This window comes from Budorcas taxicolor, chromosome 4 (genome assembly GCF_023091745.1).
Source record: "Budorcas taxicolor isolate Tak-1 chromosome 4, Takin1.1, whole genome shotgun sequence".
Taxonomy (NCBI): domain Eukaryota; kingdom Metazoa; phylum Chordata; class Mammalia; order Artiodactyla; family Bovidae; genus Budorcas; species Budorcas taxicolor.
The window spans coordinates 96,941,372-96,963,234 of record NC_068913.1 but is presented as its reverse complement, the minus strand read 5'-3'; the positions used below and the strand labels follow the sequence as shown (position 1 = coordinate 96,963,234).

Below are 21,863 nucleotides of genomic sequence, written 5' to 3'. Positions count from 1 at the left end.
AAGAACGTAATAACCTGGCAAAATGCAAATGTTTAATAAACACTGATTCATCTTTTTAATTATCATTGCTGTTCTCAATATTTTAAATTAATCTCAAGACAAGAGCATGACACAATTCTCTATTACAGGCATCTGAAACATAAAATCAGGATTTTAAAATACGGTCCTACCTTACTATACCAGTTGAGACAGGGCTGTACTACATCAGGATCATCAATGCCACTAAGTTCAACATACCAGATGCTGAAGTTAAAGCTGGGTCCCCACGATAAGAGTGGAACTTGGAGAAGGGAAAAAAGAAAGAAAAAAAATCAACATAGTTCAAATAAAACTTTAGCAAAGTAAAACAACAATTCAAACTTGATAGCAAATTTTCTGAATACTTTCTATATGCCCAGCACTGTACTACTGGTGCTAGGGCCACAGGAGCAAAATGAAGCATATGATCTATGCCATTATGAGGCTGCTTTAATTATAAAAACATGACAATATATTCAAAGTGTCATGTATCTATTCCCCCAAAAACAGGGCCAGGGCTAGATGATTTATTTTAGCAGGTTAGTTTTTATCAATGCCACAAGAAACAAATAATTACTATAAAAGTTATTTATAATTTAAGCTGTATCAGAGCACAGAAAGAGACAAACTTCAATTGCTTAGCAAAGTGGCATATCCCAGAAAACAAAACCAGAAAAGATTTAAGGATAATATCAGCTCTGAGTATATATTCAAAATTTTAAATAATACTGATTTTTTTTTAAAAAGCAAATTAATTCTACCAGGTTTTCACTGCACTAAATAGAATTAGTTCAAGGAATGGAAGGTTGGTTCAACAGGAGTGATATTAATGTAATTCATCATGTTAAGTAAGTAAAAGAGAAGCACATTTGATTACTTCAACAGATGCTATGAGCAAACTAATAAAATTTACTTAAAAAAACCAAAACTCTTAAGGAACAGAGGCAGAAGAAAACTTTGCTACCTGGATTTTTTTCTTAAGTATCAAAACCTCAACCCACCACCCCCCTCAAACAAACCAAAACAAAACAAAAAACTAACAGAGAAACATTAAATATTCCCACTCAAATCAGGAACATGACAAAGAGGCCTAATATCTTTACTAGTCAACACTATATGGGAGATCCTAGCCAGTGCAATCAGGAAAAACCCCTGCAAATTGAGAAAAAAATATCACTTGAAGATGATTTAGTTTATCTACCTAAAAAATTCAAGACATTTAACTGAAAAACTTTTTTATTTAAAGTTTATATGCAATAGCATATTGAAAAGCAGAGACATTACTTTGCCAACAAAGGTCCGTTTAGTCAAGGCTATGGTTTTTCCAGTGGTCATGTATGGATATGGGAGTTGAACCTGAAGAAAGCTGAGTGCCGAAGAATTGATGGCTTTTGAACTGTGGTGTTGGAGAAGACTCTTGAGAGTCCCTTGGACTGCAAGGAGATCCAACAAGTCCATTCTAAAGGAGATCAGCCCTGGGTGTTCTTTGGAAGGAATGATGCTAAAGCTGAAACTCTAGAACTTTGGCCACCTCATGTAAAGAGTTGACTCACTGGAAAAGACTCTGATGCTGGGAGGGATTGGGGGCAGGAGGAGAAGGGGACGACAGAGGATGACATGGCTGGATGGCATCACTGACTCGATGGATGTAAGTTTGAGTGAACTCCTGGAGATGGTGATGGACAGGGAGGCCTGGTGTGCTGCGATTCGTGGGGTCGCAAAGAGTCGGACACGACTGAGCAACTGAACTGAACTGAACTGATGCAAGAAAAACAGAAAAAGCTTAAAATATCTCAGAATAAACTTTAAAATATGTAAGGTAGTAAAATTTTAAAACATAAATATTTCATTTAATATGTTTCTAGATGGGAAAACTCAAAGGTTGTAAACATGTTCATTCCCCTCAAATTAATTATAAATTTAATGTAATCTCATAATCCTTATGGTATAGATCCTATTTTTTTTGACATCTGACAAGCTGATATGAAAAATATCAACAAGACAAAATATCTAAATAATACAAATAATAAGAAAATAAACATACTAAAAGATACAGGAATTTTAAGTTTGGTATTAGTGAAAGAAAACAAAGTAACATTACGGAAGCACAAGAGTGTCCAAAAATCTCTGAAGAGTCCACAGAATTTCATAGAATCAAGATAACATTTCACATCAGTAGTGACAGGACACAGCAGACAGAAGTTTTTAACCTGTGACTGATAGGCTCCCACAACCCTTTCAGGAGGTCCCATGTGGTCAAAACTACTTTTAGTAATAAGACTAAGGCTTTACAGCCTTTCATTTTTTTCCTAAACTGTACTGACATTTGCACTCATGGTACAAAGGCAATGCTGAATAAAACTGTTGGCATCTTGGTAGTGCCATAAAAAGTAGTAGTATGAGAGTGTTCCAGTGTTCATTCCTTAATAGAGTGTGAACTGAACTGTATTCCTCGCCATCACACACCTGCAGTTAAAATACAAAATGACAATTCATTTAAGAATGTCTTCTGCAAATAGATAGCCAGTGGGAATTTGATGTATGATGCAGGGAGCGCAAATCCAGTGTTCTCTGACAACCTAGATGGTGAGATGGGGTGGAGGTGTGAGGGAAGTTCAAGAGGCAGGGGACATATGCATACCCATGGCTGATTCATGCTGATGCATAGCAGAAATCAGCGTAATACTGTATGGCAGCTATCCTCCAATTAAAAATAAATTTATTAAAAAAATAAAGTGCTTTTCCATAAAAAAGAAAATAACATAAATAAAGTAAGCTACAACAATATAGTTTACTACACAGCTAATATAGCCAACATTTTATAACTTTAAATGGACCATGCTGCTGCTGCTGCTAAGTCGCTTCAGTCATGTCCAACTCTGTGCAACCCCACAGATAGCAGCCCACCAGGCTCCCCCACCCCTGGGATTCTCCAGGCAAGAACACTGGAATGGGTTGCCATTTCCTTCTCCAATGTATGAAAGTGAAAAGTGAAAGTAAAGCCGCTCAGTCGTGTCTAAATGGACCATAAGATATAAATGGACCATAAGATATATTATATCATAACACTGTACACTTGAAATCCACATAATTTTATAAATCAAGTATACTTCAATAAACAGTATAAAAAGTAAATATATATATAAATTTATTTCTTGGTTTGTGGAAAGTTTTCTAAATTTTCTTAAATGATGCTCACTTTCATAGCTCCTAGAAACACATAAATTTTTTTAATAAAATGTCATTTTGCCTGTATGTAATATACACTTAAAAACGCAATATAAACTCCTAAAATCGTGACTGCATTATCAGTTTAATGTTAATTTTAACTGCAATGCTTAATTGTACATTCATCCTTCTAATTAAAATAATATGATTAAAACATGAAAAAATGTCTCTGATGATGTGTAAAAATTAATTTTAGTAAACTCCTATCATTAAGTACACATCATTTTAATATTCTGTGTGGTACAAAAAGTACTTTTGCTGCACATGAAAGTATGATGGCATTTTCAAGGAAAAGAACCTATGTAAGTTGTGAGCTGAAACAGCCATTGAAATAGCTCTGTAGGATACTATTTTTTCTTAAAAGAAAAGCTGACATCTAGTATTTAGATCTCAGTATCTGCCAGACATTTACCTGTCATTTCAAAGACAACAAATAACAGTATTTGTTGCCATGGACAAAATTCAAGCTTTTGAGGAAAAATTAGAATTTCGGAAATTCAGTATTCAGCATTGTGAGCTGAGTTACTTTCCAATACTTTTCTGATAAGATTGGCGGTAATAATAACAAGTGTGACTTTTAAAAAAATATTATATAATGAAATGTTCCCAAAACACCAATACCAATACAGTATACTAACACATATATATGGAAGTTAGAAAGATGGTAATGATGACCCTGTATGCGAGACAGCAAAAGAGACACAGATGTATAGCGCAGACTTTTGGACTCTGAGGGAGAGGGAAAGGGTGGGATGATTTGGGAGAATGGCATTGAAACATGTATACTATCATGTAAGAAACAAATCGCCAGTCTATGTTCGATACAGGATACAGGATGCTTGGGGCTAGTGCACGGGGATGATCCAGAGAGATGATATGGGGTGGGAGGTGGGAGGGGGTTTCAGGATTGGGAACTCATGTACACCCGTGGCGGATTCATGTTAATGTATGGCAAAACCAATACAGTATTGTAAAGTAAAATAAAGTAAAAATTAAAATTAAAAAAAAAAAGAAATGTTCCAACATTTGAAAGATTTGTATAACTCAGTGAATCACATTTTCTAAATTACCAATAAATGATTTTACAAAACCATACATGGATAAAAGACTGGTTCAAGGTACAAAACAGAACAATGGATTTTAGTATCACACCAACATGGTTCAGACTGAATAATGTAACTAAGAAACTAATGCTTGTCAATTTTTGATTAAGTATCAAAACAAAATATCTACAATATTTAATATCAGGTCTACTAATTTCCAAGTCCACTGCTTTTTCCTAGCATATGAGGCTCAGTGCAGAGCTAAGATGTACTAGGTCAGATGCTTTCCTGCTTTTGCCATCTAAAGGATGCTGGATGAGTAAAGACAGAGAAAAGCAGCAGGATATACACAGGGTTCCCGGAACGTTTAACATGACCTTCAGCTTATATGTGCAAATAGCACAAACTTCAAGAAGTTTTATACCAACAAATACTGAATTATCATCACTGCTTTGGTGTGCATTTTTTCAGAAGTACCATTTTAAAAGCGTTATCTACTACATCACAGCAATAACCATTAAGCAGTATAAATATCAGAATAAAACAACATTCTAAACCCAAGACCCCAAGAAAACAGTCTGTAAGTGTAACTTATTAGTTAGTGATCTGAAATCCATTCTTAAGTTCCAATTTCAATAAAATCAGGAGGAAAAAAAGCTTCCTATCACATCTATTCAAGTCAGCAAAATGTTCATTTATTAAATCCTTATAAGCAACTGTGGGAGGGAGGTTAATTAGGAAATCATGTCACAAGATCTTATATTAGACGAATAAAGAGTACAGTGAATTTTTAACAAACTGAAAGCATATATACAGGATGAGGAGAATGATATATACCCATTTCAAATATACACAAATGATTTTTGGTGGCATTAACAACACTAATACTGAATATCAGACCCAATCTGTGCTGTATATCAGCAATCTAAATGTGAACTGGAGCGCCAAGCACACCTTCCTTGCTCCCTAATAAAAGATGCCTTTGTTCTCACCTCAAATAAAAAATTTTTTTTAGAAACTCCTCACATCCCAAGGCTAAGACTGTATCCTAAGATTCACTATTAGTTCTTCCAATGGGATAATCAGACAAAGACAAGATCAGGATCAATACCTCTCACAGATTTTCATAAAATGGCATGCATAGACAATGACAAGATACTTAGTACACAAGCACACTAGGTTTTAGGATTCAGTGATTCTAGGATTGGCGGGGAGTCAATGTACATATGTACATATACATTCAATATGCTTTGGCAGTATCATTTGGAAAGCTCTGGTCTAGATGACTAAACAGCTGTTAGAAGATGCTAGTAATTTTAAGCTCAGGTTCTGGAAGACTATAAAAATTCAAGATTAACTTCGCTGAAAGAGTGCATCTACTCTTACTCAGTTCAGTTCAGTTTAGTTGCTCAGTCAACCTCATGGACTGCAGCACGCCAAGCTTTCCTGTCCATCACCAACTCCTGGAGCTTCCTGAAACTCATGTTGGAGCTTCCTCAAACTCATGTCCATTGAGTCAGTGATGCCATCCAACCATCTCATCCTCTCTCGTCCCCTTCTTCTCCCACCTTCAATCTTTCCCAGCATCACGGTCTTTTTAAATGAGTCAGCTCTTTGCATCAGGTGGCCAAAGTACTGGAGTTTCAGCTTCAGCATCATTCTTCCCAATGAATATTCAGGACTGATTTCCTTTAGGATAGACTGGTTGGATCTCCCTGCTGTTCAAGGGACTCTCAAGAGTCTTCTCCAAAACCACAGTTCAAAAGCATCAATTCTTCAGTGCTCAGCTTTCTTTATAGTCCAACTCTCACATCATACACGACTACTGGCAAAACCATAGCTTTGACTAGATGGACCTTTGCTGGCAAAGTAATGTCTCTGCTTTTCAATATGCTATCTAGGTTGGTCATAACTTTCCTTCCAAGAAGTGAGCGTCTTTTAATTTCATGGCTGCAATCACCATCTGCAGTAATTTTGGAGCCTCCAAAAATAAAGTCAGCCACTGTTTCCACTGTTTCCCCATCTATTGCCATGAAAAAATGGGACCAGATGCCATGATTTTAGTTTTCTGAATGTTGAGTTTTAAGCCAACTTTTTCACTCTCCACTTTCACTTTCATCAAGAGGCTCTTCAGTTCTTCTTCACTTTCTGTCATAAGGGCAGTATCATCTGCATATCTGAGGTTATTGGTATTTCTCCCAGCAATCTTGACTCCAGCTTGTGCTTCATCCAGCCCAGCATTTCTCATGATGTACTCTGTATATAAGTTAAATAAGCAAGGTGACAATACACAGCCTTGACGTACTCCTTTCCCTATATGGAATCAGTCTGTTGTTCCACGTCCAGTTCTAACTGTTGCCTCCTGACCTGCATACAGATTTCTCAAGAGGACAGGTGGTCTGGTATTCCCATCTCTTGAAGGATTTTTCACAGTTTGTTGTGATCCACACAGTCAAAAGCTTTGGAAGACTGTAAAAATTCAAGATTAACCTCTCTGAAAGAAAGCGTCTACTCTACTTAAAATGAATGAATGCAGTAAGTACACAAAACACTCAGCACAGTAACTGGCATATGGTAGGTGCTCAATAAATGCTATATATTAGTATTATTAACTCCTATTCCTATAATAACTTTCTTCTTAATAGTATACTTTTAAAATGTTACCTCTCTCTACATGCTCTCATGAAAGCCACCATTGGGGTACGTTCTTCCCCCACCTCCCCACCTCCCTCTGACAAGACACAGTACTCATCCTAGACTTCCAGACTCCTGAGGATCCAGAATGCAGGTTGAGTCTGGTCAAAGCTAAAGCTTCTCTCTGAACCTCCGACACCCACTCAGGCTACAAAAATCCAAAAAATTCATAGAAATCTAAGTCATCTCATCTACCAAAAACCAGAACTCCTCCAGAATCCTTTCAAAAAATCAGTACTTCCTTCTGCCTTCACATCACCTTATTTCCTAATACAAATCTTTCTAGTCACCATATAAGTAATAACCTTATCCCATTCAACTTTATGTTTTCAGCCATCTGATCTAATCGCCCACTGAGGTTTTCCCTTCCAAACTTTAAACTTGCTCTCTTGAATCTAACCACCCAAATAACTACTCTCCTTCCTTACTAAACTTTCTTTTTACTTACAAAGCTTACCTGAAACTAAGCTTCTTCCTAAGGCCAACTCTCAACTTTCACACTAAGTCCTACTGAAGACTTCACTCCAGTATGGGCTCTTTGGTTTTTTGTTTAGTGATTTCCCTTGGATATTCAATGAACGCTGTGACCCAATCCCTCTCAGATTTAAATGTAAAATGAAAAGTACAAAGGATTCAGAGTAAGCAAACTATATTGAAATATAGCTATAAAAATAACTAAGATACAAAATTATGATATAGAAATATATACGCTTTTATTAGCATATTAGCTAACAAGATTCTAGTGGCAGGTCTAATAATTATCATACTTTCAAAGATATAATGTTTGCCACAGTGTAATGTGATGAGAAATATTTATAACTTCTATCCAAAACAAGTCACAGGTAATGCCAATACTGTAAGCTACTGCCTATATTCATAATTGAAGAAAATGCTAAGAGTTTAGAGAACACAAAGCTGTAACACACAGCCACTGATTAATCCCTATAAATCTCTGTATAATAAACTCAAAAAGTAAAAATAGGATGTCTCTAATGAGGCAAGCAGTTTGCTTGATGCTTCTGAAATATGAGCAAACAGAAGACAGTTGCTATCACCAAGGATTTCAGAATCTACTTGAGGAAACAAAACTTTCACCCATCACAGAGTAAAAGAATTCAACATTCATAAAAAGACAGACTTAGGTTTGTATCCTATCTCTATGTTCTACTGTACAGTCTTGGTCTAATCATTCAATCTACCTCTAAACTTCAGTTTTCTCATCTGAAAAGTGAGCATAATATACCTATTTCACAGAGTGTTAGATGTTTCATAACCAACATCTGTTTATCACTTTAAAGTAATATAAGCACATATCCAAAAGCATATACCAAATGCTATGTCTTTGATCCATCACTTACTAGCTATATACCCTGGGACACATCATTTGACTTCAAGTCTCATTTTCCTTAACCAAAAAAGGCAAGATTTTTTATCTTCCATTGAAATGCTCAAATGAGATTCCACTTGTGAAAACACTTACAAATGCAAAAGCAGTAAAAATAACACATTCAACTCTGCAACCCCATGAACTGTAGCCTGCCAAGCTCCTCTGGTTCATGGAATTTTCCAGGCAAGAATACTGGAGTGGGTTGCCATTTCCTTCTCCAGGGAATCTTCCTGACCCAGGGATTGAACCTGCAACTCCTTTTTCTCCTGTACTGGCAGGAGGATTCTTTACCAGAGCCACCTGGGAAGCCCATTAAAAACATATGAAGTTCTAAGTAAAGACTGCTGAAATGACATGAAGGCTCAAATCATGTGCATATACTTTTTCTATGTCTAACTGATGCATAAGAGGACCTCTGTTCTCTTATAAATTTTTTAAGGGAACAAACTATTCAACAACCCTAAACAGGCTTCTATTCATAGTTCTTCTAATGAATAATATTAGAGGATTAAGAATTTTAGAAGCAGCAGTAGTACTTTCCTTCAAAGAAAACTGATGGGTATAGAAAATGTACTCTGAAAATTCAAATAAAATAACTTAAAAAAAGAGAACATTTCATTTTGCATGACTAAGCAATCAGATGTAGATAAGTACTTTAAAATTTTTAAATCTAAATTTATTACATGAAAATATAAAATATTTTCACTGCTGCTACATTTGGAATGTAAGAATTGTTCAAGCATTGTTCAAGAATGTAAGAATCTATAAGAAATGGCTGGCATGCATGCTGAGGAAAGAATTATATATTAGCATGAAAGAAGAACAACTAAAGAATTTATTTTAAAAATTAGCTTATTCATCAATTTTCACAGATAAACAGGATACAGGTTTTTACTTCCAATTACTTATTATAACAAACTATAGCTTCTGCCTCAAGCACTGTTACACCAAGCTCAACCTGGGCAGCTATATGGTGCTGCAAAGGAGGGTTCTACTGCAAACCCCCACTATCAGCAGCTGTTTAAGAGCAAAGGGAACTACGACTAAGGCTTTGGCTGGAAGTAGCACAAGGAGCTCTGGGCCCACACGGAGGCGGACCCCGGCACCAAGACAGCCTGAGGCCCTCTAACCATCCACTCTCCCCCACCCTCGCTCAGGTAGATAGCCTGCATTAGGCAGCAGGAAGGGTGGGAGAGAGACTGGACAGCCGTGCCCGCAGTGAGGGTGGGGGCAGCGTCCAAAGGGCAAGAGGCCACCTTGCTCAGGCAGCTTACAGGGGCAGGGCTCTGCTCCAGAATTCCTTCTCTCCCTCAGTTGGTAGCGGTTCAAGAAGCAGGATTGGGGTTTGCTCATTTCCCTGCTTCCTGTTTCTTTCAGGCTTCCCAGGTGGTGCTAGTGGTAAAGAACCTGCCTGCTAATGCAGGAGACATAAGAGACTTGGGTTCGATCCCTGGGTTGGGAAGGTCCCCTGGAGGAGGGCATGGCGCCCTACCCCAGTATTCTTGCCTGGAGAATCCCATGGACAGAGGAGCCTGGCGGGCTGCAGTCCACGGGGTTGCACAGTGTTGAACACGACTCAAGTGACTAGCACGCATGCCTGTTTATAAAAGAAAGTAAAAAACCAAAAAGTCCAATGATTCTAAAGATAGTTTTCCCTCTATAAATAGTCTTTTCAGATTTTTTTTGGTCTAATTCCATGTACAGAGGAGCCTGGTGTGCTATACTCCATGGCATCAAAGAGTCAGACACACACACAATGAAACTATTTGACTCAATGAAATGAACAGGCCAACTTGCAACAGACTGGCAAATAATAATGGAGCTGTTCGTTTCGAAAGAGGATTTTTCTCCCAAATCAAAACACAGGATTCTGGCTTTTATTACTATTCTTTAAGGAATATGATTCACCATAATTATAATTTTAACATACTATTTTCAAAGGTATGAAATAAAGATGGAAATTAACAGTGAAGTCCTCAACTTTCACACCCTCTAACACAACTTATGAACAAAATAATCCTAAAAACACTAGTTTTGAGGAGGTATTACAAATACTTTTAAAGTTAAAACACTTGCTAAAAAGATAAATGCCTTAGATAGCATTTTTCAAGAATTACTTTGAAACTAATTAGTGGGTTATGAAATTAGTTTTATCTGTTTGACCAACATTACTACACACACAAAAATGAAATACAAAAGAAAAAATAAGAAAATAACCATAATATACTGCCTTAAGGAATCCATCAGTATTTGGTTTTAGAATGATGCAACTTTAGAACTGATAAACCTTCCATAATACAATCAAGGCTCTCAAATCACTGTATCTCATTAAACGATAAAGTATTTAGAAAAGATTCTATTTGAAATAACTGTCACTCAGGTACAGATTTATAAACCGGGGGCCAGCCAAACAGTAAACATTCTGGGCTTTGTGGTCTATACTGTCTTTTGCAACTACTCAACTTTGCCACTGGAGTGCAAAAACAGAGAGATACTATGTGAAAAACGGGCATGGAGGCGTTGCCACAAAATTTTATTAAAAACAAAAACAAAAAGAAAACAGTGAACCTACAGGATTGGGCCCACACAGGCTGTCGTTTGCTGATTAATGGAATAAAGAATTTATTTCTATTCCAGAATGCTAAAAGCCTTACCTATTTTAATGAATCGACACGGAAACATCTGTTCATCAATTTTATGCTTTAAGGTAAATGTTTCTTTGTTATAATCATTCTTTAAGCCACTGTGGAAAAAAAATAAGGTTATTAAATCTGATTTCATAATTTAGTAAACATACTAAAACAAAGATTAATAACATACCCAGATTTTAAGGTTTGACAAATACAAAAGGGATAATATAATGAAGTAGTTGAACATGAGACTATAGGACAAAGCTTGTATATTCACATCAACTGCACTATATGGTGGTCTCTTAATTAAATGAGGGATAATGAAAATGTTCAGTGTTAATTAAAGAATGTGACTACAGTGCATGAAAATGTGTGACAAGATCCAGTGTCCGTTGTGTAGAAAGAAAGAAAGTGAAGTTGCTCAGTCGTGTCCAACTCTTTGGACCCCATGGACTCTAGCCTATCAGGCTCCTTCGTTGATGGGATTTTCCAGGCAAGAATGCTGGAGTGGGTTGCCATTTCCTTCTCCAGCAGATCTTCCTGACCCAGGGATTGAACCCAGGTCTCCTGCATTGTAGGCAGACGCTTTACCGTCTGAGCCACCAGGGAAGTACTGAATACAATATAAAATATTCAAGCAGTAACAAAATTGAAAAACAATTCATACTCATATCTTACAACCTAAACAGAGCCAGATATTTGAATTTGCCAAAGAATTAAGTCATTAAATTCTGACTGAGATGCCAATGTTCCTTTTTATAGCTCAATACATTTTCAAAGATAATCTTACTCTGTTGGTTTAATAGCATCCAGTTTATCCTATATAAAAAGAAATTAATATAATTTCTGTACTTAAACAACTTAGGACTGATTCAAGTATTTATGGAAAAGTCACTTACCTTCAGGCTGCCTTATATTCAACTGACATACTTTCATGGCTTAAATGAAATGCACTCTAGATGTAATAATACTTATATAAAATACTGTGCTAATGGGACACACTATGTCACAAATATATTCTAAAACTGCATGACTTCATTTGTCCGCTCAATTTTATAATCCATTTTTCATCATCTAGAGGGCAAATTAACATTCATTCCTGGTGGTCTATGCTGTCAAAACTCAAATTTACTGAGTTCCTTCCAAGAGGTGGGGCTTTCTGGTGGCTCAGCTCGTAAAGCATATTCGGGAGACCTGGGTTCGATCCCTGGGTAGGAAAGATCCCCGGAGAAAGGAATAGCTACTCACTTCAGGTATTGTTACCTGAAGAATTCCATGGACAGAGAGGAGCCTGGTGGGCTATAGTCCATGGGGTTGCAAAGAGTCAGACATGACTGGATGACTGACACTTTCATTTTTTCTTTTTTTTTTCAAGAGGTATGCTCTGCACTTGGTGCAATCACATAATTTTACTCTGTTTAGTCTCCAATTTATACTAAACTCTCAGGGCAACCAATCTTAATGTTTTCAACAGATTATATATTTTTATGGCAAGAATTACAGCAAAGATTTCAATTATAGCTCAAAAGTATGTCTGAAGTCATTAACATTTTAAAAATAAGACTGAAGAATAAGAAGTAAAAAAAATAACTCCAATTTTATTCTTTCTGCTTTGGTAACAATATTAATTAGTATCTCAGTGGAAAAAAGTTGACTCAAGCCACAATATTAAAATAAAGCACTAGAAATAAAATAGTAGAAGTATTCTTTTCTCCCTTGTAAGAAATATCAAGCCATGAAGATTTAGCTACAAAGAGACTAAACTAAGACTACACTGAGAAGACAGCTCCTTCCTCCCCATAATCATAACCCACCTGGACAACAGCTCTGTCATGTTTTCTTCATTCATTCCACCAAAGACTTTAAATTTCTTCAAATTGCAGACATGAGTTTTCTCATATTTTCCAAATGTGATATTCTGGACTATAGCAGGCCTTTCAAGCTTCAGAATCAAGTACTACAAAAAGGAACAACCAAATTATATCCTCCTCCACTTAAAACAAATGGTTAGACAATCTGAATAATTAAAATATTGGACAATGGACTGAATAAGGTTTATCCTGTCCATCCTACACCAACAGATTTTTTTTTTTTAATGTGAAAGGATAGCATGCAACACCCAGGCTACCATAACATCACCACTTTCACCAAGGAAACTACATTATTTTGAACAATGTAGATGAAAGGGGGAAAAGTGGACTAGTGACATAACTTCTAATCAAGGAATAGCATTTAATAAAATAGGCTACGAATAATCAAATAAACTAGAATACAAAATTAGAATACAAAAGTAACACTTACATATTCTCAATGACTACATTTCACTAATAAATTCAATATTCAAAATCAGTGATAAAATTTTAACCTAGAAAAAAGATTCACCAGTCACCCCTGACAATTTTATAAATTAAAAAACTCAGACCTACCATAGACATGTCTAATGCAGCTCAAGTTTTCTAAGTATACACAGAATAAAATGGGATCAGTTACTTAGGGAACGTATTTTACATTATGCAGACTGTTTTCAATTATAAACATTAAAAAGGAAATTACCTATAGTCAAATACATGGGAGGAACGCTATTTAGACAACAACTCAGTTGTTATGTTGCAGTGGCTTCATGCTTTGTAATAATGGGTAATACTCACGATAAAGGAGAATAGAATGAAGTGGATGGTCTTACTTTGTACCAAACACAAAAATTAACTCAAATGTAACCAAAATGATTCAAAATCAATCCTTTACAATAAAATATAAAGCCTAATGTTCAAGCTGGTTTTAGAAAAGGCAGAGGAATCAGAGATCAAATTGCCAACATCTGCTGGATCATGGAAAAAGCATGAGAGTTCCAGAAACACATCTATTTCTGCTTTATTGACTATGCCAAAGCCTTTGACTCTGTGGATCACAATAAACTGTGGAAAATTCTGAAAGAGATGGGAATACCAGACCTGCCTCTTGAGAAATCTGTATGCAGGTCAGGAAGCAACAGTTAGAACTGGACATGGAACAACAGACTGGTTCCAAATAGGAAAAGGAGTACGTCAAGGCTGTATATTGTCATCCTGCTTCTTTAACTTATATGCAGAGTACATCATGAGAAACGCTGGACTGGAAGAAACACAAGCTGGAATCAAGATTGCCGGGAGAAATATCAATAACCTCAGATATGCAGATGACACAACCCTTATGGCAGAAAGTGAAAAGGAGCTAAAAAACCTCTTGATGAAAGTGAAAGAGGAGAGTGAAAAAGTTGGCTTAAAGCTCAACATTCAGAAAACGAAGATCATGGCATCTGGTCTCATCACTTCATGGGAAATCGATGGGGAAACAGTGGAAACAGTGTCAGACATTATTTTTTTGGGCTCCAAAATCACTGCAGATGGTGACTGCAGCCATGAAATTAAAAGACGCCTACTCCTTGGAAGAAAAGTTATGACCAACCTAGATAGTATATTCAAAAGCAGAGACATTACTTTGCCGACTAAGGTCCGTCTAGTCAAGGCTATGGTTTTTCCAGTAGTCATGTATGGATGTGAGAGTTGGACTGTGAAGAAGGCTGAGCGCCGAAGAATTGATGCTTTTGAACTGTGGTGTTGGAGAAGACTCTTGAGAGTCCCTTGGACTGCAAGGAGATCCAACCAGTCCATTCTGAAGGAGATCAACCCTGGGATTTCTTTGGAAGGAATGATGCTAAAGCTGAAACTCCAGTACTTTGGCCACCTCACGTGAACAGTTGACTCATTGGAAAAGACTCTGATGCTGGGAGGGATTGGGGGCAGGAGGAGAAGGGGACGACCAAGGATGAGATGGCTGGATGGCATCACGGACTCGATGGACGTGAGTCTGAGTGAACTCCAGGAGTTGGTGATGGATAGCGAGGCCTGGCGTGCTGCGATTCATGGGGTCGCAAAGAGTCGGACACAACTGAGCGACTGAACTGAACTGATAAGGCCTAAAGGTAAGAGATAAAACTATAAAACTCTTAGACAAAAATAGGGGTATATCTTTATGACTCTGGTTTGGCAATGGAATTCTGAGATATTACTCCAAAAGTATTAGCAACAGAATACAAAATAAACTGGTCTTTATCAAAATTAAAGTTTTGTGTGTCAAAAGGCACTATCAAAACAGAAAAGTGACAATCTACAGAATGGGAGAAAATACTTGCAGATACTTATCTCATGAGGGCTTAGTATCGAGAATATATAAGGAATTTGTACAACTCGATGACAAAAACAAAGACAACCTAATTTTAAAATGGGCAAAGGACCTCAATAGCCCTTTGTCCAAAGAAGAGAAACAAATAGCCAACAGGTACATGAAAAGATGTTCAACATCATTAGTCACCAAGAGCTGGGTTATGGGAAAAGGAGAGAATGCTTAATTGGTACCAGGTTTTTTTATAGAGTAATGAAAAAAACTAAGTAGAAATGACAGTTGTATAACACTGTATATTTGAACACTTAAAAATGGTTAATCTTATGTTATGTGAATTTTACCTCAGTAAAACAAAAGAATGAAGTTGGTGGTAACACGAAAGATGATGATATAATCAGAAATAATATCTCGTGAGTATTAATTCCCTTGACTTACAGATTACTCAGATTTTTATGTATTTTATCTCATTTTGGTGAGATAAGACAGTAAAGCTTGGTGGCTCAGACATAAAGTATCTGCCTGCAATTCAGAAGTGAAAGTGAAAGTTGCTCAGTCGTGTCTGCCTCGTTGCGACCTCATGGACTATACATATACAGTCCATGGGATTCTCCAGGCCAGAATACTGGAGTGGGTAGCCTTTCCCTTCTCCAGGGGATCTTCCCAACCCAGGGATTGAACCCAGGTCTCCCACATTGTAGGCGGATTCTTTACCAGCTAAGCCACAAGGGAACCAACCTGGGTTTGATCCCTGGGTCAGAAAGATGCCCTGGAGAAGGGAATGGTTACTCATTCCGGTATTGTTGCCTGGAGAATTTCATGGACAGAGGAGCCTGGTGGGCTACAGTCCATGGGGTCACAAAGGGTTGGAAAAACTGAGCGACTAACACTTTCACTTATCTCATTTTAATAGGAGTAGGAGGAACAGGAGTAGTATTTTAAGAACAATAATCATCCTCTTCATCCTCATTTTATGGATAAAAAAGTTTTGGCTTAGAAAGGCTCAGTAACTTGCCATTGTTACACAGTTAAAAAATAGCAGTTTAAAAATCAGTCTATCTGCAAAGGAGGCAAGAATATACAATGGAAAGAAGACAGCTTTTCAGTAAGTGGTGCTGGGGAAACAGGACAGTTAGCTACATGCAAAAGGACAAAATCAGAACATTCTCTAACATCATATTCAAAAATAAACTCAAAATGGATTAAAGACCAAAATGTTAGTCCAGGTATTATAAAAGTCCTAGAGTAAAACATAGAATAGTCTTTGACATAAATCACAGCAGTATCTTTTTGGATCTGTCTCCTGAAGTACTAGAAATAAAAACAAAAAAAAACAAATGGGACCTAATTAAACTGAAAAGCTCTGCACAGCAAAGGAAACTACCAACAAAAACAAAAAGACAACCCACAGAATAGGAGAAAATATTTACAGCGATGCAACCAAAAAGGGATTAATTTTCAAAATATATAGACAGTTCACATAGCTCAATATCAAAAAACCAAACAACCCAAACAAAAAATGGGCAGAAGATTTAAATAGACATTTGTCCAAAGAAGACATACTTGGCCAACAAACACATGAAAAAATGCTCAACATTTCTAATTATTAGAGAAATGCACATCAAAACTGTAAGGAGGTATCATTCACCCTAGTCAGAATGATAACATCAAAAAGTCTATTGTCTACTGGGGAGGGTGTGGAGAAAAAGGAACCCTCCTATAATGCTGGTGGGAATGTAAATTGGTATAACCACTATGGAGAACACTATGAAGGTTCCTTACAAAAACTAAAAATAGAATTACCATATGATTTAGAAATTTCTCTCCTGGGCATACATCTGTAGAAAACTATAATTTGAAAAAACACATGCACCTCAATGTTCACAGCAGCATAGTTTACAATAGCCAAGACATGGAAGCAACCTAAATGCCCACTGGCAGTTGAATGGATAAAGAATGGATAATGAAATATTACACATCTATAATAAATAATGAAATAATGCCATTTCCATCAACATGGAAATTATCATAATGAGTAAGCCAGAGAAAGACAAATATCATATGATATCCCTTACATGGGGAATCTTTAAATAATGATTCAAATGAACTTATTTACAAAACAGAAATAGATCCACACACACAGAAAACAAACTTATGGTTACCAAAGAAGAAATAATGGGGAGAGATAAACTAGGAGTTTGGGATTTGCAGACACACACTACTACATACAAAATATACAAACGACAAGGATCTACTGCATAACACAGGGAACTAAATTCTACACTATAACCTATCAGGGAAAAGAACCTGAAAAAGAATTATATATAAATATGTAAACCAAATCACTGTGCTATACACAGGAAACTAACACAACACCGTAAATCAACTGTAGTGAAAAAAAGTGAAGTCGCTCAGTCGTGTCCGACTCTTTGTGACCCCATGGACTGTAGCCTACCAGCTCCTCCGTCCATGGAATTTTCCAGGCAAGAGTACTGGAGTTGGTTGCTATTTCCTTCTCCAGATCTTCCCAACCCTGGGATCGAACCTGGGTCTCCCGGATTGCAGGCAGACGCTTTACCATCTGAGCCACCAGGGATGCCATTAAAAAAAAATTTTTTTAATCAGTCAATCTGACTGTCTGATACTGCTGGTTGGCTGACCCAATTTCCATTCTCAATCCAATTCTTCCTAGTCACCTTCCAGGCAAAAATAGATACATGGCAAAATTCTGGTCAATGAGATGTAAGTAGAAGTAGTGGGATAAGTTTTGCTTTTCAAAACAAATGTTACTTCTTTACCATCTGAACTGAACCCCCCACCCCCCTGCAACAAGTAAGAAAAGATCTACTAACAGTCATCTGTGAGACACTCAACTTTCACCAGCAGCTGCCTAACTCTAGTTTTCTTGTGCTGGCAGGGACAGAGATAGGGACGGTGATAGGGAAAAAACTCGTTTGTTTATTAACCCACTGTTATAGGACCTTCTGTTATTTGATGCTAAAAGCATTCCTACTGCTTGACTAACCTCACAGTCGAACCTTTATTTAACCACTATACAATCACAACTGCTTAGGTTTATAAAATGTTTATATTCTAAGGAGCTATTAGGATTTCTTTATTATAGAAATTGCCATAGGAAAATTGAGCTTGCTAGTCTTAAATCATTATCCTTCTCATCCATATCAAATTAATAGGTGTGGTAACATGATTTTTGGTTCATTGAGTTTCGTAAGAATACAGCTGTATATTGGAGAAAAGACTACACAGCCAGGTAAGAAAGTATTCATATCTCTAGGTTTCTCATGAAATTCCACTTCCTCCCATCTCTTTCCCCTTCTTTCTCTCTTTGGTCATTCTTTAAATTCTCAAGTTTAAAAGTCAGTTTTCCCTGACTATTGGTTAGTCAGGTAGTAAAAACAGATCTTTACATTAATACAATCTATTGTACACTATCCATCACCCCATATACAACAGCTCTAAATACAATAGAAAGCATTTGTCTATATATAATTTTATTTATGCCAAACAGGATTTTGTTATTAAAAATTATGTAAGCAAAATGTAAATTCTCTAACTGAAGTAAAGCACAATGATCTGACAAATACACTACAGGTAAAAATCTTAGTGTTTAACCACATTATGTATAAATTTTGTGACTTCATTTTTCAAACTCTTTGGCCTCAATGATGAATATGTTACTATTAAACAGTGTTATCCCATAGTTAAATAGATTTCTGTCACTTTTAATTTAAAGAAATAACTGCTGTAGATTTAGTAACAGAAACTGTAAAAAAAAAAGAGAATGAACATTTGAAAAAAACTATTTTACAATCTCTATTACCAACCTTTAAATTATGTATTAATAAATTAATTTTAAAACAAAACATAATGACTCACAATCTCTTTATCAAAGCAACTTAGGTTCATAAAGGATCAAAGAACTATCTATTACATGATTCTTAAATTAGGCATAGAATTAAGCAAACAATAAAAAAAATTTAATGTTCAAAACTGCTCACAATTTCAGCCCACAGTGATTTTTCAATATTAAAAATAAAATATATATAAAAATCATTTTAAATCATATGAATATTAACAATTTATAAGAAATAAGATGATATAAAAGGAGAATACTTTTGCTTTAGACAGGTCTATCATCAAAAGTATCTCCCAGGAGCTGAGCCTTAAAGGATGAGGCAGCATAGTGTCCTCAGGCTGCCATAACATATTACCACAAACCTGGTGGTTTAAAACAACAGAAATTTATTCTCTCACAGTTCTGAAGGCCAGCAGTCTGAACTCTAGATGTTAGCAGGACAATGTTCCCTCCGAAGGCTCTAAGAGCAGATCCTCCTTTGCCTCTACCAGTATCTAGTAGCTCCTGGTGCTCTTTGCTTGTGGCAGCGTTAATTCCAACCTCTGTCTCCATCCGTCACATGACCTTCTTCTTTGTGTCCCTCTGTGTTTTCTCCTTTTCTGTGTCTAATAAAAACACTTGTCATTTGATTTAGGGCTCAATCTAATCCAGGATGATCTCACTTTGAGACCCTTATCTTAATTACATCTGCTAAAACCTTCATTTGAAATAAGGTTACATTCTGAGGTTGCACATATCTTTTTTTTCCCCCCAGAGGGTAGTGGGGAGCACTAATCACCTACTACACAGAGCCAGTCAGGCAAAAAGGCTTATGAAAAATGAGTTCTGGAAACTGCTAAAAGGCCAGCATGATTGGAGCCTAGTAAGCAAGGTAGAGAATGGTATATGTTGAGATTGAAGAGAAGTTACCATATCATCCATCATAAATGCCATAGAATCTATTAAGCACAATGGAAAGCCAAGATATGATTAACATCACACACAGTCTATCTGGTAGAAAATGGATCAGAGGAAATGGCCGATGAATTGGATACAGTTATAATAATTCCAAAAAAGGAGAGATGAAGGAGATTTACACTCAGGAAGTGTGGAGACAGAGAGGATTAGACAGTTTTGACATATATTTTGGAGCAAGAACGAAAGGGACTAAGTAATGGCTGCATATAGGGATGGATTGCTCAGTTGCTCAGTCCTGTCCTACTCTACGCCACCATATGGACTGCCGCATGCCAGGCTTCCCTGTCCTTCACCATCTCCAGGAGTTTGCTCAAATTCATGTCCATTGAGTCGGTGATCCAGCCAACCATCTCATTCTCTGACACCTCCTTCTCCTCCTGCCCTCAATCTTTCCCAGCACCAGGGTCTTTTAAAATGAGTTAGTTCTTCGAATCAGGTGGCCAAAGTATAGGGAGGGGAGAAAGTAGCAATAGTGGTGATTTAGTTTCTGACCTGAATAACAGGGTAATTGAAATATCATTTACTCTGATGGGAAGGATTGACAAAGAAATAGGCAGCATGGAAATGACACTAGAAAAGTCCAAGATTATATATCTGTGTAAATCTCAGTGTAATAAATCAGTGTCTAAAACAACAGTCACTTCATGAAGTCCTATCACTTCATGGCAAACGGAGAAACAGTGGAAAAAATGACAGACTTTATTTTTGGGGGGGGGGGGTCAAAAAATCACTGCAGATGGTGACTGCAGCCATGAAATTAAGACGCTTACTCCTTGGGAGAAAAGTTATGACCAACACAGACAACATATTAAAAAGCAAAGACATTACTTTGCCAACAAAGGTCCGTCTAGACAAAGCTATGGTTTTTCCAGTAGACATGTATAGATGTAAGAGTTGGACTATAAACAAAGCTGAGCACCAAAAAATTGTGGTGTTGGAGAAGACTCTTGAGAGTCCCTTGGACAGCACGGAGATCCAACCAGTTAATCCTAAAGGAAATCAACCCTGAATATTCATTGGAAGGACTGATGATAAAGCTGAAACTCCAATACTTTGGCCACCTAATGCAAAGAACTGACTCACTGGAAAAGACCCTGATGCTGGGAAAGATTGAAGGAGGGAGAAGGGGACGACAGAGGATGAGATGGTTGGATGGCATCATCAACTCAATGGACATGAGTATTAGTAAGCTCCAGGAGTTGGTGATGGACAGGGCCTGGAGTGCTGCAGTCCATGGGGTTGCAAAGAGTTGGACATGACCTAGTGATTGAACTGAACTGAACTGAACACAACAGTCCCCTTCTGTCATCCCCTCTTACCCTCTGTCGACAGGAGGGGACTGTTGTTTCAGACACTTCTTTCCTTAGTTATTTGTAAAGTCTCGTCACACAACCACTTCTTTTTCTTTGGGATAGTTTTGGTCACTGCTTCTTATACAATATTATGAACCTTCATCTATAGTTCTTCAGGCACTCTGTCTACCAGACCTAATCCCTGTCACCTCTACCGTACAGTCATAAGGAATTTGCTTTAGGTTGTAACTGAATGGTCTAGTGGTTGTCCCTATTTTCTTGAATTTAAAGCCTGAATTTTGCAATAAGGAGCTCATGATCTGAGCCACAGTCAGATCATGTTGTTTTTATGGACTGTATAGAGTTTCTCCACCTGTGGCTGCAAAGAAAATAATTAATCTGACTTCGGTATTGACCATCTGGTGATGTTCACATGTAGAAAGGTTTCTCGGGTTGTTGGAAAAGCATGTTTACTATGACCAGAATGTTCTCTTGATAAAAGTTGGTTAGCCTTTGCCCTGCTTCACTTTGTACTCTAAGATCAAACTTCCCTGTTATTCTGGGTATCTCCTGACTTCC

The 21,863-nt window shown here is 37.0% G+C and overlaps 1 protein-coding gene across 1 annotated transcript in view; it reads right to left on the bottom strand.

Annotated features, from left to right (window-relative positions):
* MKLN1 (muskelin 1) overlaps positions 1–21,863 on the bottom strand; it is a 202,018-nt gene that overhangs the window by 116,770 nt on the left and 63,385 nt on the right. Inside the window, exons 3-5 of the mRNA XM_052638533.1 lie at positions 12,815–12,957; positions 11,025–11,113; positions 171–280 (exon numbers count right to left, since the gene is read on the bottom strand). Of these exons, the coding sequence (XP_052494493.1) occupies positions 171–280; positions 11,025–11,113; positions 12,815–12,957 (342 nt within the window). The remainder of the gene's footprint in view (positions 1–170; positions 281–11,024; positions 11,114–12,814; positions 12,958–21,863) is intronic.